The 14,336-nt window shown below is 31.8% G+C and overlaps 1 protein-coding gene across 2 annotated transcripts in view; it reads right to left on the reverse strand.

Annotated features, from left to right (window-relative positions):
• LOC111157521 (aminoacyl tRNA synthetase complex interacting multifunctional protein 1) overlaps positions 1-14,336 on the reverse strand; it is a 100,009-nt gene that overhangs the window by 80,288 nt on the left and 5,385 nt on the right. For both annotated transcript variants that reach the window (XM_022519011.1, XM_022519003.1), the window contains exons 2-5: positions 9,576-9,709; positions 7,146-7,259; positions 4,542-4,706; positions 661-872 (exon numbers count right to left, since the gene is read on the reverse strand). In XM_022519011.1, the coding sequence (XP_022374719.1) occupies positions 661-872; positions 4,542-4,706; positions 7,146-7,259; positions 9,576-9,709 (625 nt within the window). The remainder of the gene's footprint in view (positions 1-660; positions 873-4,541; positions 4,707-7,145; positions 7,260-9,575; positions 9,710-14,336) is intronic.

Below are 14,336 nucleotides of genomic sequence, written 5' to 3' on the forward strand. Positions count from 1 at the left end.
CAAATTAAAATCATTACTGCCTAATTTTTTCCACTGTCACTGGAAATACACATGTGTGTATCTACACACACACACACACACACACACACACACACACACACACACATATTTTAAATACCTAAGTAATAAAATACAAAACATCCACTTTTTAAAAATAAAGAAATACCATTAAAAATTATAAGGTTAAAAATTATAAGCTCCATGAGCCCCTCTCTTCTTTTTGCTTCAAGTATGAAAATATTTGAGTTATTAAAAAAAAAAAGACTTGTTCTTACTTTTACATTTTAGATTGATGCTTTCTCGGTTTATATTAACAGTGATTTAAAAAATCAAGGAGTAATAAAATTCCATGAAAGAATGATGATGATAAAAATATTTATACTGTATTACACTTAAAATAGCAAACTAAAAACATTTTAAAAACTGAGAAAAAATAATGCATCTTTCTTCTATCTTCATGAATTTGATCCTCACTTACAATGCTATTCCAAGTTTTGGATAGTTTCATGTACTTTTTTAGTGAAATTTATTTTATTAAAATTAATCAATGAACTAATGAATACTGGCTTATATTGTATGGTCACATAATACAAAATTATATGGAAAAACATTAAGAAAAAGTGACGTGTATGGAAAGGTAATTTTAACTGTACAGATTACCTGTTCAAGAGGAACATGATTCACCAGGCCACTGACAACTGTTCTTGGAGCTGTTTCTCCAACATCTACTTCTTCCACATATAAAGAATCTGCATCAGGATGTTTTCTGGCAGTGATGATACAACCAACTCGAAGATCCAGACGAGAAACATCTACTGGCTTAGAGTCAATCCTTCCTGCTACTGACTGCTGTTTTTTCTCCTTTTTCTCTCCTAAAAAATATTTATAAATGGTTGAACATCAGAAGTAGAACAAAAATAAAATAAACTATGGAAAACTCCCTAATATCAATACTGATGAGCTTTAGAAGAAAGAATGTTTATCTCCTACCTTCACTTAAATAACAACAAAGGAAAGAATTATTCAAGTCATAACATCTCGAACCTTATTTTGGCTGTTTCTCTGTTGAATAACTGTCTGAATCTCTAGTTTAAAACAGAGTAGAAGTTGGTAAACTATGTTCATTCATTTACATTATTGTCTATGGACGCTTTTACACTATGGCAGAGTAGTTGTAAAAATGACTTTTTGGTCTGCAAAGCTTAAGATGTTTACTAAATGGACCTTTTTTGAGAAAGTCTACCTTTCCCTGAAACAGAGCTGGAGAAAATCCTTTAAAAAAAATTTTTTTTTTTTTTTTAGATTTTATTTATTTATTTGTCAGAGAGAGAGAGGGAGAGAGAGCGAGCACAGGCAGACAGAATGGCAGGCAGAGGCAGAGGGAGAAGCAGGCTCCCTGATGAGCAAGGAGCCCGATGTGGGACTCGATCCCAGGACGCTGGGATCATGACCGGAGCCGAAGGCAGCTGCTTAACCAACTGAGCCACCCAGGCGTCCCTCCTTTAAAATTTTTATTGTGACTCTTTAGAAAGGGAAAAATCCTTTATTTAGGAAGAACACCACAATCAGTACTAGCTAAGAGAATGAACTACAATCAAATATAACTTCACTGATAAAATGTTTCTCTTCAGTTAGACACACCAATAAGTAAAAAATGAATTTCTCCACTTCTTGTATTTCTCAGAAGACTTACTAGGGCTTTAGGTTTATCCACAGTAACTATTTGAGCAGAAGAGAACATTTTATTCTGATTTTTTTTTTTTAAGATTTTATTTGAAAGCGAGTGAGCACGCACACAGAGCAGTGGGGAGGAGCAGCAGGAGAAGCAGATGCCCTGCTGAGCCCAATGTGAGGTGATACGGGGTTTGATTCCAGGACTGCAAAGTTGCAACCTGAGCAAAAGGTTGAAGCTTAACCAAATGAGCCGCCCAGGCACCCCTATTCTGATTATGTTTTAAAAATCCTCCTCTTATTTATATGTCAATAATCTAACTCTTATTAGCATTTTATTACTTTGGCCACTGAATCGAAATGCAACCTGTAAAGAGTTCATATTCCGGGACACCCAGGTGGCTCAGTTGGTTAAGCAACTGCCTTCAGCTCAGGTCATGATCCTGGAGTCCCAGGATGGAGTCCTGCATTGGGCTCCCTGCTCTGCAGGGCATCTGGCTTTTCCCTCTGATCCTCTCCCGTCTCATGCTCTCTCTCTCACTAAGTAAATAAACAAAATCTTAAAAAAAAAAAAAAAAAAAAAAAGAGTTCATATTCCTTCAGTTTACATCTAGCTTCTATAGTTTATATCTAGCTTCTATAGGAGAAAAAAGTGTAAGTCAAAATAAATTATTTACCTGCAATCTACAGGATAGAGATAAGCAGGCAGTTGTGGCTTAGAAGCACTCCTTTTCAACTAAATATTTATTTAATCTTTGAACAAATATTTACTGAAATCTAAGGCACTGAAAATATCTTTTAAAGAAGATATGCATAATGAATATGTGACAAACATTACATAGACAAAAAAATGTAGAAACACAGAGATGAATAATTCTGCCTGGAGTGGGGAAGAATGAGTTTGTGTGAGGACATTCACAATCTATATGAAGACATTTTATAAAAGAATAGGTACAGCTAGCTCAAAAATAATGGGCAATTTTTAATCTAATTAACAAATTTTTAAAAATTCCATTTTCCATGTAAAATAATAGCAAAGACTTTTTTTAATGGTAAAAACCCAAATGTATAGAATATATAAATTACTAGAATACACTAAAAATCTTAAATAACAGTTACCTTTGAGTGATATTCTATGTATCTGATATAATGCAGTATAACAGAACATCTATATATCAACTTGTATTTTTAATTTTAATCTACTTCCCAGGCATTGGAAATACTTTTATCGGAATCTACATTCCAGAGATGACTGCAAAAATCCAAATCTGTACCAAGAACTTAGTTATCATAAAAGACTTTAAGAACGTTTCATTAAAAAATTAGTGATGCTCACATGTGACAGTCTAGAAAGCTTGTATGGTAACCACAGCCTGAGCATGAACAGAATTTTGGAATCTGGCAATTCTAGCAGCCAAACACCAGTGGAACAGCCCTGTATTCCAGCACTGTCCAATATGGTAGCTGCCAACCACATATAGCTATTTACATTTAAATTTAAAATAAAAAACTCAGTTCCTTAGTCATACTAGATACATTATAAGATGTTCAGTAGCAATGTGTGACTACTGACTACTATGTTCAATAATGCAATTACACAGCATTTCCATTATCATTGAAAAGTACCACTGAAGAGAGACATTCTAGACATAGAGCTCCATTTGGTCTTATGTGCTTCCTCCCCTCACAAAAGAAGACTCCGTTGTCTCATTTGACTAGAAGATTGACTAATCCTCTAGTCACAAATGCAGCAGATCTTCCTTTGGGTATGAACTTTATCATACTTAAAACAGGCTGTCTGATTGTTTTGTGCCTACTTCTTAATAAATTTATAATTTATAAAATGAAAGAATTAGTTTGACTTGCTTTCATTGTAACCATACCAACTAGTGATGTAGTTATGCAGAAGATGTACAACCCCTATCTATTTCTAACTAAGAAAATTTACTGATATTTACTAAAAGGAACTGACAAGCGTTAGGTGCTAAATTGGCTTAGGTTAACTCACAAATTCCTCAGCCATTTTATATTTTCCAAAAACTCTTAAGTGAGTATAAGTGTTATGAGAGGTGTGTGTAATGAATTATAAAAGCACTTTTTCCAGACATACCTGGAAAAACGAAGTCTATAAAGGAATAAAGGACACTAGGTTAAAAAGGAGTCAGATTTATGATTAGAATAGCTTTAGCAGCAAGGTAAAGATAAATTAGAAAAGATGAGGCTTTAATATTAATTCAAATGACAGATCATGAGAACTTGAACAAAGGTAGCACCTGACAAAATGGAGCCACAGAGCTGGGTTCTAAATATGTTTTGGTGGTCAGTTACATATGCAAATTGAGGGAGGACAACAGGGTAAGGTTAACTACAAGATTTCTGGTTTGGCTGTCTAAGCAGATGGTGATATACTTTCTACTCCAGATTTTATGAGTTCCTAAGATCTTTACACCCCCATGCCTTAGTTCAGACATTCTCCTTTGACTAGAATATCCCTTCCATATCATCACAACTAGTCCCAAGCTAACTTTCTATCTGTGACTTCTTTGAAACTGAATATACACTAAAGTTTAGTTATACTGAACTACATATGGGTCCTTACGCTTAATCTCTACTTTTTATGTTCTTAGTTATGTTAAAAACATATTCTACCTCAAACACCAACCACATTCTTACCCTATCAATCTGGTCAATCTTCACACATCCTTTAGGACCAGTTTCTATGTTCCAATATCCTACTGTTTATACCTGTTCATAAAGGTTTCAACTTTCTTTTTGACACCACTATTATTACCAAAAATGTTGACATCTGTTAAACCAGTCAAGAACCAAATAACCTTAAAGGTTAAAAATACCTTAAAAAAAAAAAATACCTTTCACTTCAATTTTCTCTTTCATCTTCTTTTCTTCTGCTCCTCTTCCTATCTGTTCTTTGGCACCAGAAGTCATAGTTGTTATTGGTCTAGACTGTATCACATTTTCAGAAACAGTGGAATTAGCTTGCAGCAGAGTACCAGATGGAAATGGTACTTGTTTCACTGATACAAAAAATAAAAGTCACGATGAGTTCTTTTTAAAAGAAAAATTCACTGTATATAATTATCAAGTCTTTACTCTCTGAGATTATAAAAAGGCTGCCAAGAAATTAAGTACATTTAACCATGATAAAAGTTAAATAAATAAATGATTCTCATTTAATAATAACTGAGAAAATTATGGGTAACATCAATAACTAATATTTATTATAGACTATGTCCCACTTTTCAAAATGCTTTACATGAATTAACTCTTATAATTCTCATAAATACCTTTAAAGCAGTAAGTTTTATTCACATCTCCATTTACAGATGATCAACATGAGCCACACAGAACTTAAAAAACTGGCCCATCACGTACACAGTGAGTAGGAAAATAAGAATTTTTACTCAGGCAGTCTGTCTCCAGAGAATATCCTCTCATGGTTTGGCAAGATGGCATGTTTTTACTCAGGTTTTTTTTTATATTGAACAATCAACTGGAAAGTGTTTTAATAATAGTCATTTCAATATCAGAATTAATGGAGAGATATGTCCATAATTTTATTTCAAAAAACAACTTTTTAAGGGAGAAAATTCCTTCAGCAATGTTAAAAACTCTCATAGCCTAGCGAATAAGGAAAAATAATCATGAGGGATTCTGATGTGGCTTAAATTCTGGCCAATATTCAGACCACTTTTCTGAGGTATTTTTAAGTTCTCTGGAGGCTCTTGCTTCTTTCAGTAATATGACACTCTATCTATCCTTATTTAATGTTTCACCATTTGACAGAATGCAATACATTAATTCAAAGTATGAACTGCTTTAGCATTTCATTAATAAGATCAAAATTTAAAATGTTCCAAGGCAATCTTTTAGAACTGGTAAAATGGAAAGCAGTTTTACATTGTTAATATTTTAACTGCTTATTTAATTCTGTACCTGTATTCTAAATCTCCTTGCCTTGGAAAAGATCAGATTTTCCATTGACAAGCAAAGTTCTCTTCAGTTGACAACTGTAAGCACACATTATATTGATTTTTCCTTATTTATGTTTAGCTCACTAAGGGCAGAGCTCCTACTATAGCATTCAAAATAATTTACTCACTGACAGGATAATTCTAAAGAAAGTAGTAAGAGAGACTTTTCCTATACTTGGGCTTCCTTAACTCACCTAGGAAGGATTTTGTATTATACAACCAAATGCCTTTCTGTATGATACTTTGAAATTGTAATAGAGCTATTATTACCACTGTTTTAAAATGATGTAAATTTATCCACCTTTAAATAATTCAATAAAATTTTAAATTTTATTTGCAACATTAATAATTGAAACGATAATTACCTGCTGAGTTGATTAACTTAAATATTATTTCAGGCAAATTACTTTTTATCTGTAAGCTTCAATTTCCTCATGTATAGAACAAGGACATTTGTGCACATAAAATTTTAAAGATAAAATACATAATGTACGTGAAGCACTTGGCACACAGTGCCTGGCATATAGTAAAATGTAATAAATGTCAGTTATATATTATTACAGTTTATTTTCAATAACTATTTAATAGGGAACAGTGATGATCAAGTTGAAGTATGTAGCACAGAGATTAAAAAGCATAGTTTTTTTTTTTTTTAATTCAAGTATAGTGAACATATAGCTGTATTAGTTTCAGGCATACAATAGGATTTCCCTGATAAGGTAAGAATATACAATAGAAAAAAGACAGTCTTCAACAAATAGTGTTGGGAAAAGTGGACAGCTACATGCAAAAGAATGAAACTGGACCATCTCCTTATAAAATACATAAAAGTAAACTTAAAATGGATTAAAAGCCTAAATGTGAGACCTGAAATCATAAAATTCCCAGAAGAAAATACAGGCAGTAATTTGACATCAGCTGCAGCAACATTTTTCTAAGTATATCTCCTGAGGCAAGGGAAACAAAAACAAAACTAAACTACTAGGACTACACCAGAATAAAAAGCTTTTGCACAGCAAAAGGAAACCATCGACAAAATAAAAAGGCAACCAACTGAATGAGAGAAGGTATTTCCAAATGATATATCTGTTAAGTGCTTAATATCCAAAATATATACAGAACTTTTACAAATTCAACACCAAAAATCATCATCATCATCATCATCATCATCATCCTATGAAATTGGGCACAGGACCTGAACATTTTTTCAAAGACATAGACATAGCCAACAAACACAGGGAAACAAGCTAAACATCACTAAAAGCACAGGTGTTTGCACCCCAGATCTACACATTCTGCATGAGCTCAAGAAAGATCATTTGCCTTTTTTAAGTCTCCATTTTCTCTTCTGTAAAGGGGAATGATTGCATGAGAAGGGCTACTGTGAAGATAAAATGAGAAATCAAGCATAATACCTAATTTAACAATTAATGATATAATAATTATTATAAATCAAAACAACTTATTTCTACATTTAAGTACCTCCATTTTGAATTTCTGCCTGAATTAGCTCTTGTTTCAATTCTTCAATTTCTTTCTTTAATTTAGCATTTTCAACTCGAAGTTTCTTCTCTTCTCTCAAAGTTGCCTGCAAAACTAGGATTAAGAAAATCCAGGTAAGATATAGACATGTTTTCTAAAAGGCTTCTTATGAATACTACCTGATTTAAGAGCACAGCAGTATAAACATAACTAGGATAATACCAATAACAAATGTTTGCCAACTTCTTTATTATTGGTTTAATATTTATTAGAATAACATGATAATTAAAATAGAGAAAAAGCAACGAAATCTGTGAAATAATAATGGAACAGAAAAGTTTTGTTTATGAATCATTTCCTAGCTCCCATAAAGATGCTAATCACAACTTAAGAACTGGACTCAAAGTATCAACAATAGATAAACTATCAAAATGAGGCAAGTATTAGACACATTATTATTTTTTTTAAAGCAGGAGATCTAATGATAGCCAACCATAAAAAAAACTATTCTCATTTCTTTCTTTTTAATCATTATCTTGTAAAAGTACCTGAATAATCTTTTACTCTTAATGTCTCAAACATTGAGCTAGCTAAACATTCAATGAGTGAAATAGCTTCAAAGATTCCCCTCAAGATATAATACATGTGTTAAAGGTGAGAAATAAGGTATACAAAAGAACAAAAGAAAAGCAATGACTCTCAGTGGGGTTGGTACTGCTCTCTAGGTAGGATTTTTAAAATCTGTGGGAGTATTTTTGGTTGTCAAAAATAATAGGAGTCATTCTGGGCATTTACTGGGCAGGAGTCAGGAACGCCAGATGTCCTAAAACATGTTAGATATACCTATAAAATGAAGAGCTGTCTCACATTCTGTAGAATTTTCCTGTAACCCACTGTATATTTGTTTAAGTGAAAAACCTGTTCATTATTTGAGCCTGAACCCTATTTTTTATATATAAACATAAAATATTCTTAAACATTTTCATTATACCCTGAATTTTCTATAAATCAAGTATCTTATAAATCAAGAGGAGATTGCACTTTGTTTTGTTCACAGCTTTCCCTAAAGAATTATTCATCATTCTGAGTAAATAAGAAACACAACTGCACAACTGAAAGCTGTTTCTGGTATCAGAGTTGCCTACATAAAGGCAGACTAAATACACACACATACAAATTAGCATTGTATCTATTGCATTCTTGGTGATTCCATGAATGGGAACCATACAGCATAGGACTCTCTCATATGTCTGATAGGACAGTCCTAAGTATTTATTCACTAAAATACACATTTTTATTATTACTACAATTTATTATTACATTCTTTTTAATTTTCCTCCCTTCCATATAAGGTTATTATATGCTTTGATATTATGTGTATAGATAGGTCATTGTACCTAAGAAATATTTTCTTTACAGGGTATTAAGAGATTTTTACAAAATGTTTATTGTAACGTAGGAACAATGGGACTGAGAACCACCCATGACAGGATACCAAAAAATAATGATAAAGGTGAAAAATAAATATGCAATAAGTGTAGAAGGGTTCCTTTTTTTTTTGATTAGCAAAATTGAAATGTTAGTCAAGCTAATAGCCACTCATAGGAGAAAAAATTCACACAGAAACACTGATCATCTCTAATCTTTCTTTAACTTACTAATGGAAAAAACTATTAAAAAATTTTAAGAAAAATAACAAGAAATCCTTTAAGAATTTCAAGAAAAATATTTATAAAACATTATAAAAAAGAAATAATTAGAATATTTTAAAATTAAGAAAAAAGAATTAATGAAGAAAAAATATTTTGAAAAGTAACTATGATTCTGTAACCATTCAGTCTTATGCAGCAAAGAAAAGCATTTATTTCTATTAGTTATTCTAAAAGACTTGGGAATTTTCATTATGCCATTAATACTGGTTATTGAGAAATAAAAATATATATTTAAACAAATAAAAATTAAATCCTAAATGCAGAAATTCAGATTTGATATTTTTGTATATATCATAGCAATTTCTAGGTAAAACTTAAAGACATATTGGGAAAAATGTAAAAATTATGTCAGAAAATGCTTTAGTAGAGGGTAATATAAGTATATATTCTTATAGAGGACATAAATTTGAGTTCATATTTGATTTTACTCAATTTTCTTCATTTTAATCTTTAATTCTATAGGAACTTATTTTAAATATTAATTTTCCTTTAACACTCTTAAAATAATATTGTTTTCTCTATATTACATTCATGAGATACCAATTCTAATTTATCTCAATTCCAGAATATTATTTCACTCAAAATTAAAATATTAAAGGAATTTAAAAGTTATCATCAAGATGATGAAGTATATATATATGGAGTAAACAGTTTTTGTGCTCTTGTCCAAATAGGAATTCACTTTAGGTATCTCCTCCAAAAATGCAAAATCTCTTACTTGCTTTCTCCTTAAGAAGAGCAACTTGCTGCTTTAAATATTCAATAATTTGATCTGCTTCTGCACCCTTCTGTTCTAGTCTCTTCAGAACAGCACCATTAGTTGCCATTTTTGCCAAGAAACAGCAGAAAATCCTGAGTGAAAAAATAAAAATGGTAAATTATACCACAGAAGGAATAAATTTATTGTACACAACACTATGAGCAAGCAGTTTAAAGGAAAAACATCTTCTACTCTAAGAGATCAATATACCAAGAAAACAGTTTTCCCAATCTATAGCAACAAACCAAATGGCAGAAAGGTTAAACAACTAATTCCTCAATATGTTTGAAAGAGGCAATCAATTTTTTTCCCTACATGCAAAAAAGATGCGATTTAACCACATTTTAGGTTTTAAAGTTTTAAAGAAGCTTTAAAACATGGCAGAATACTATGACGCAAAGCAGGAATACTAAGAGAAAAGAGTAACAATAACCTTAAGTAAGCTGTAACTGAGTGCCACCCCTGTGTTCCAAAGTTAAGAATTGCTGAATTCCCTCTTTTAGTGCTATTTTTTGTACACTGGGTATTTCTACTGTTTATTTAATTATGTAAAATTTTAAGAAGCACGTGAATTAAGAAAGACAAAATTAAAAGATTAACAATTAGGAATATATAAATATTAATGACATGCCTACTCAGAAATAACATCAACATATATACTGTCATTCTTGAAAAAGAAAATTATTATAATTTTAGTTTTATAATAATTCATAGAAATTAGAAAACATCCTGTCAGTATGCAGAAAAATGCATATAAGCAACATTCTGAGATTAACTCATAATGTTGAAGTTTAAACTGCTGAATATTAAGACAAATAGTCAAAACTGACAAAAGACAAGATTAATTATTAATACTACGACAAACTATTTTTTTAACCTGATTAATTTCAATTTATAATATAAAGAATAACAATGACATAAGCATTGCTGAAGCAATTCTGATTTTAAACAAGTGATACACATTAAAATGGTGAAATTTTTTGATAAAGGAAAAAACTAAATGAACAAATAATACAAGAGTGTTTGAAAATTTCATATTATACAATATCCATCCTATATAAAGAACATTCTGGGGATGCCTGTGTGGCTCAGTGAGTTAAGCATCTGCCTTCAGCTCAGGTCATGATCCCAGAGTCCTGGGATAGAGTCCTACATCTGGATTGCTACTCAGCAGAGAGTCTGGTTGTCCCTCTTCCCCTCCTCCTGCTCATGCTCTTTCTCTCTCTCTCTCTGACAAATAAATAAAATCTTAAAAAAAAAAAAAAGAACATTCTGAAATGTTTACTTTTTTATAAAAAGAGAACCAATTTTCAAAAAACTTTATGCTAAAGTTGACAATTTATAATATAGAACAACCAAAAAAATTAAAACCTGATAAAAATAAAGTTGCTAGTAAGTGAAGAAAATATAAATGAGGTTAATCTGAAAAAGTAACAGGGAATTGTTCATTTTCTACACAGACTATTATTTAACAGTTAAAAAAATAAAGAGCAAAAAATAAAGAGGTACAAAAATTGAAAATAAAGATATTAACCTCAAATTCAGCCAATTTTTGCCAACATGAACACAAAATAATCTGTTGCCGTTCCTCAAATGTTTTAGAATTTTAGAGAAAAGTACAAATGAACAGATGAAAAAGCTAAAGTTAAAAAAAAAAAAGAGCTATGTTCTCCTGGACTCTTAACCTCCTCCTTACAGCATTGTTTCAGTTTAATGTCTTTCTATTTTAGTCTAACATAATCAAATATATTCAATAGATGAAAATAGCTATCCCAAGAAAAGTAATGAGTATTTGATTTAGCATAATTTGTTAGCTTTTACTTTTGTAGCAAAGAAAAATTTGATGAGCTAATACTAAAATAAATGTGACCTTAGTAATACACTTTAGAAAAATCCCTATTCAACTAATAACTGATAAGAAACAAGTAGATTTAAGGGTAAAATAGCTGTCATGAATTTGCCAACAGGTATGAAAATTATCTCACAAATATAAGTAAAACATGGAATTTGTGAGCAGACTCACACAAAAACAGTTTTAAAACTAAGTCTAACAATAATCTGCAAAACAGAGATCATAATTCCTGAGCGAAGAGAAAAAAAAGAGGGGCACCTGGGTGGCTCAGTCTTGATCCCAGGGTCCTGGGATCAAACCAGGCATCCAGCTCCTTGCTCAGTGGGAAGCCTGCTTCTCTCTCTCCCATTCCCCCTGCTTGTGTTCCCTCTCTTGCTCACTCTCTTTCTCTCTCTGTCAAATACATAAAATCTTTTAGAGAAAAAAGATGTACTTTTACTGAGCTGATAAATCTATTAACTATTTGCAAAATACAGTTACAAAAGTGAGTTAAATAAAATATGACTTTTGTAATACATACTGAAGCACAGGCATACGTTTAGTAAGAGTGTTTCAAAACATAAACACAAATGAGCTGAATACATCAAACACATACATAGAGCCACTAAGAGGAAACAAAAGAATAAAAGGAAATGATACTTTGAATGATACTGATAAAAAAATACATACCTCTATATTTTATATACTTGCTTATAACTCTATAAATACTTGCCAAGATTAAGGTCTAGTTTTAAATTGTAAAATAAAACTAGGACTGAGAATTGTGTATCACTTGAAATGTTCAGTAAAAATGGATTCATTTTTAACCAAATAACTGTATAAAATAAAACATGAAAAATAAAGTGGAAACATGTCAGTAACAAAGGAAAATGTTACTGAAAAACAAATTTAGGCCATGAAGTCTTTTTTTTTTAAGATGTTATTTACTTATTTTAGAGATAGAAAGTACACAAACTGGGGCGGAGGAGCAGAGGGAGAAAGACAGACTCTGTGCTAAGTGCAGAGCTGGACATGTGGCTTAATGTCACAACCCTTAGATCATAACCAGAAACTAAATAAAGAGTCCAATGTGTAACTGAGACATCCAGGCACCTCATAGGCCATGAAGTCTTAAGTTGTTGAGAACAGGGAGAGAGGACAGTGATCCTAACAAACCACTGATACACAAAGTAATTATGGATGACAGAAGTCATCTCAAATTTTCTGATAGGTATTACCGGGTAATAGTAATATCTAGTGTTTACTTTGTCTTTAGTATCTCCCAGGTCCTTTTCTAAGCACTTCACAATATTAACTTATTTAATTATCACAACACCATGAGGTACATATTATTATTACTCCTCCTTATTTAGAACATTAAGAATGTATTACAAGAGTAATGAGATAAAAGTAATTTAATAAAAAGAACGTGGACTTGGAAATCACAATACCTTTAATCAAATCCTACCTTTGCCCCTTAACAACTTACCTAACCTCTCTGAGCCTCAGTTCCTCATTTGTAAAACGGAGATAATTTTATATATTTCATAGCATTGATATATTGCAAAATGAGACACCATAAATAATACTCAAAATATCTGGCACATAGCTAAAAATGTTGGGCACTGAGCACAATTTTGGGAACACAACAAAGGATATATGTACAATCCCCACCTTCAAAAAGCTCACAGCAGTGTAGGTTATCTATGGGCACAATATTTTGTAGATCCTTAGGTATGACTTTTATATTTTCTTAAAGGTTAAGAACAAAACAAATAATAAAAATACAAATTATAGAGACTGATATTAAAATATACTTAGATAATTTGGCTAAGCCACACCTTAATTTCTTTCTTTTTTTTTTTTTTTTATTTTTTTATTTATTTATTCGACAGAGAGAGATCACAAGTAGGCAGAGAGGCAGGCAGAGAGAGAGGAGGAAGCAGGCTCCCCGCCAAGCAGAGAGCCCGACGCGGGGCTCGATCCCAGGACCCGGGGATCACGACCTGAGCTGAAGGCAGAGGCTTTAACCCTCTGAGCCACCCAGGCGCCCCCCTTAATTTCTTTCTGAATGGTATACAGTCTATAGGGGTGATAAATATTAATATATTTATATTAATTCTAAATTTTGTGTTTATAATAGTGTATAAAATATATCGAAGGACTCCTGTCCAAGGGAATACAATAAGACAACAGCCAACTAACTGAAACTCTGCACTTTTCCCTATGAACTGATACTGTCATCATATTTACAGAAACTCTAAAGGTAACAGACTTAAGATTATTTAAACAACTGGCATACAAAGAAGGAACACTCCACAGCATACAGCAGATTTCCCTCTCAACGCCTTGTGAAAGTCTTCCAAGGACCAATATTAACAGTTCCCAGCTCTAGCTCAGAAGGCAAAGCAATCCAGCATGAGCCATACATACCATTTCGCCAAAGGCAAACAAGAATACCAAGAGAAAAACCGTTTTATGAAAATGATGTAAATTATTCTGGTTTAAGGAAAAGAAAAAAAAGAATAAAAATTCACTAAATACTCTCAACTCAATTTTGCTGCAAATCTAAACCTGCTCTAAAAAATAAAGTCTTAAGAAAAAATCAGTCAAACACAAACTAAAGAGTATATGAAATTAAAAACCTGAAAATGCTCTACATCCCAATCACTTATAACAAAGTCCTTATTTGGTTATGCAATAAATAACAATTTTCCAACATTTGTAAGATATGTAATGTAGTGATAAGTTACTTGTAACTACCTTAACTGCCACAATATCAGTAATACCATGATAAAGGAAGCCTCAATAAAAGAAGAGAGGAACTATCTTTTGATAGCACAGTCATTTTTGTGATAACAATCAAGTTTTCTTGACAAAATAAAACT

This window comes from Enhydra lutris, unplaced genomic scaffold (assembly GCF_002288905.1).
Source record: "Enhydra lutris kenyoni isolate GAN:26980312 unplaced genomic scaffold, ASM228890v2 scaffoldscaffold3, whole genome shotgun sequence".
Lineage (NCBI taxonomy): Eukaryota > Metazoa > Chordata > Mammalia > Carnivora > Mustelidae > Enhydra > Enhydra lutris.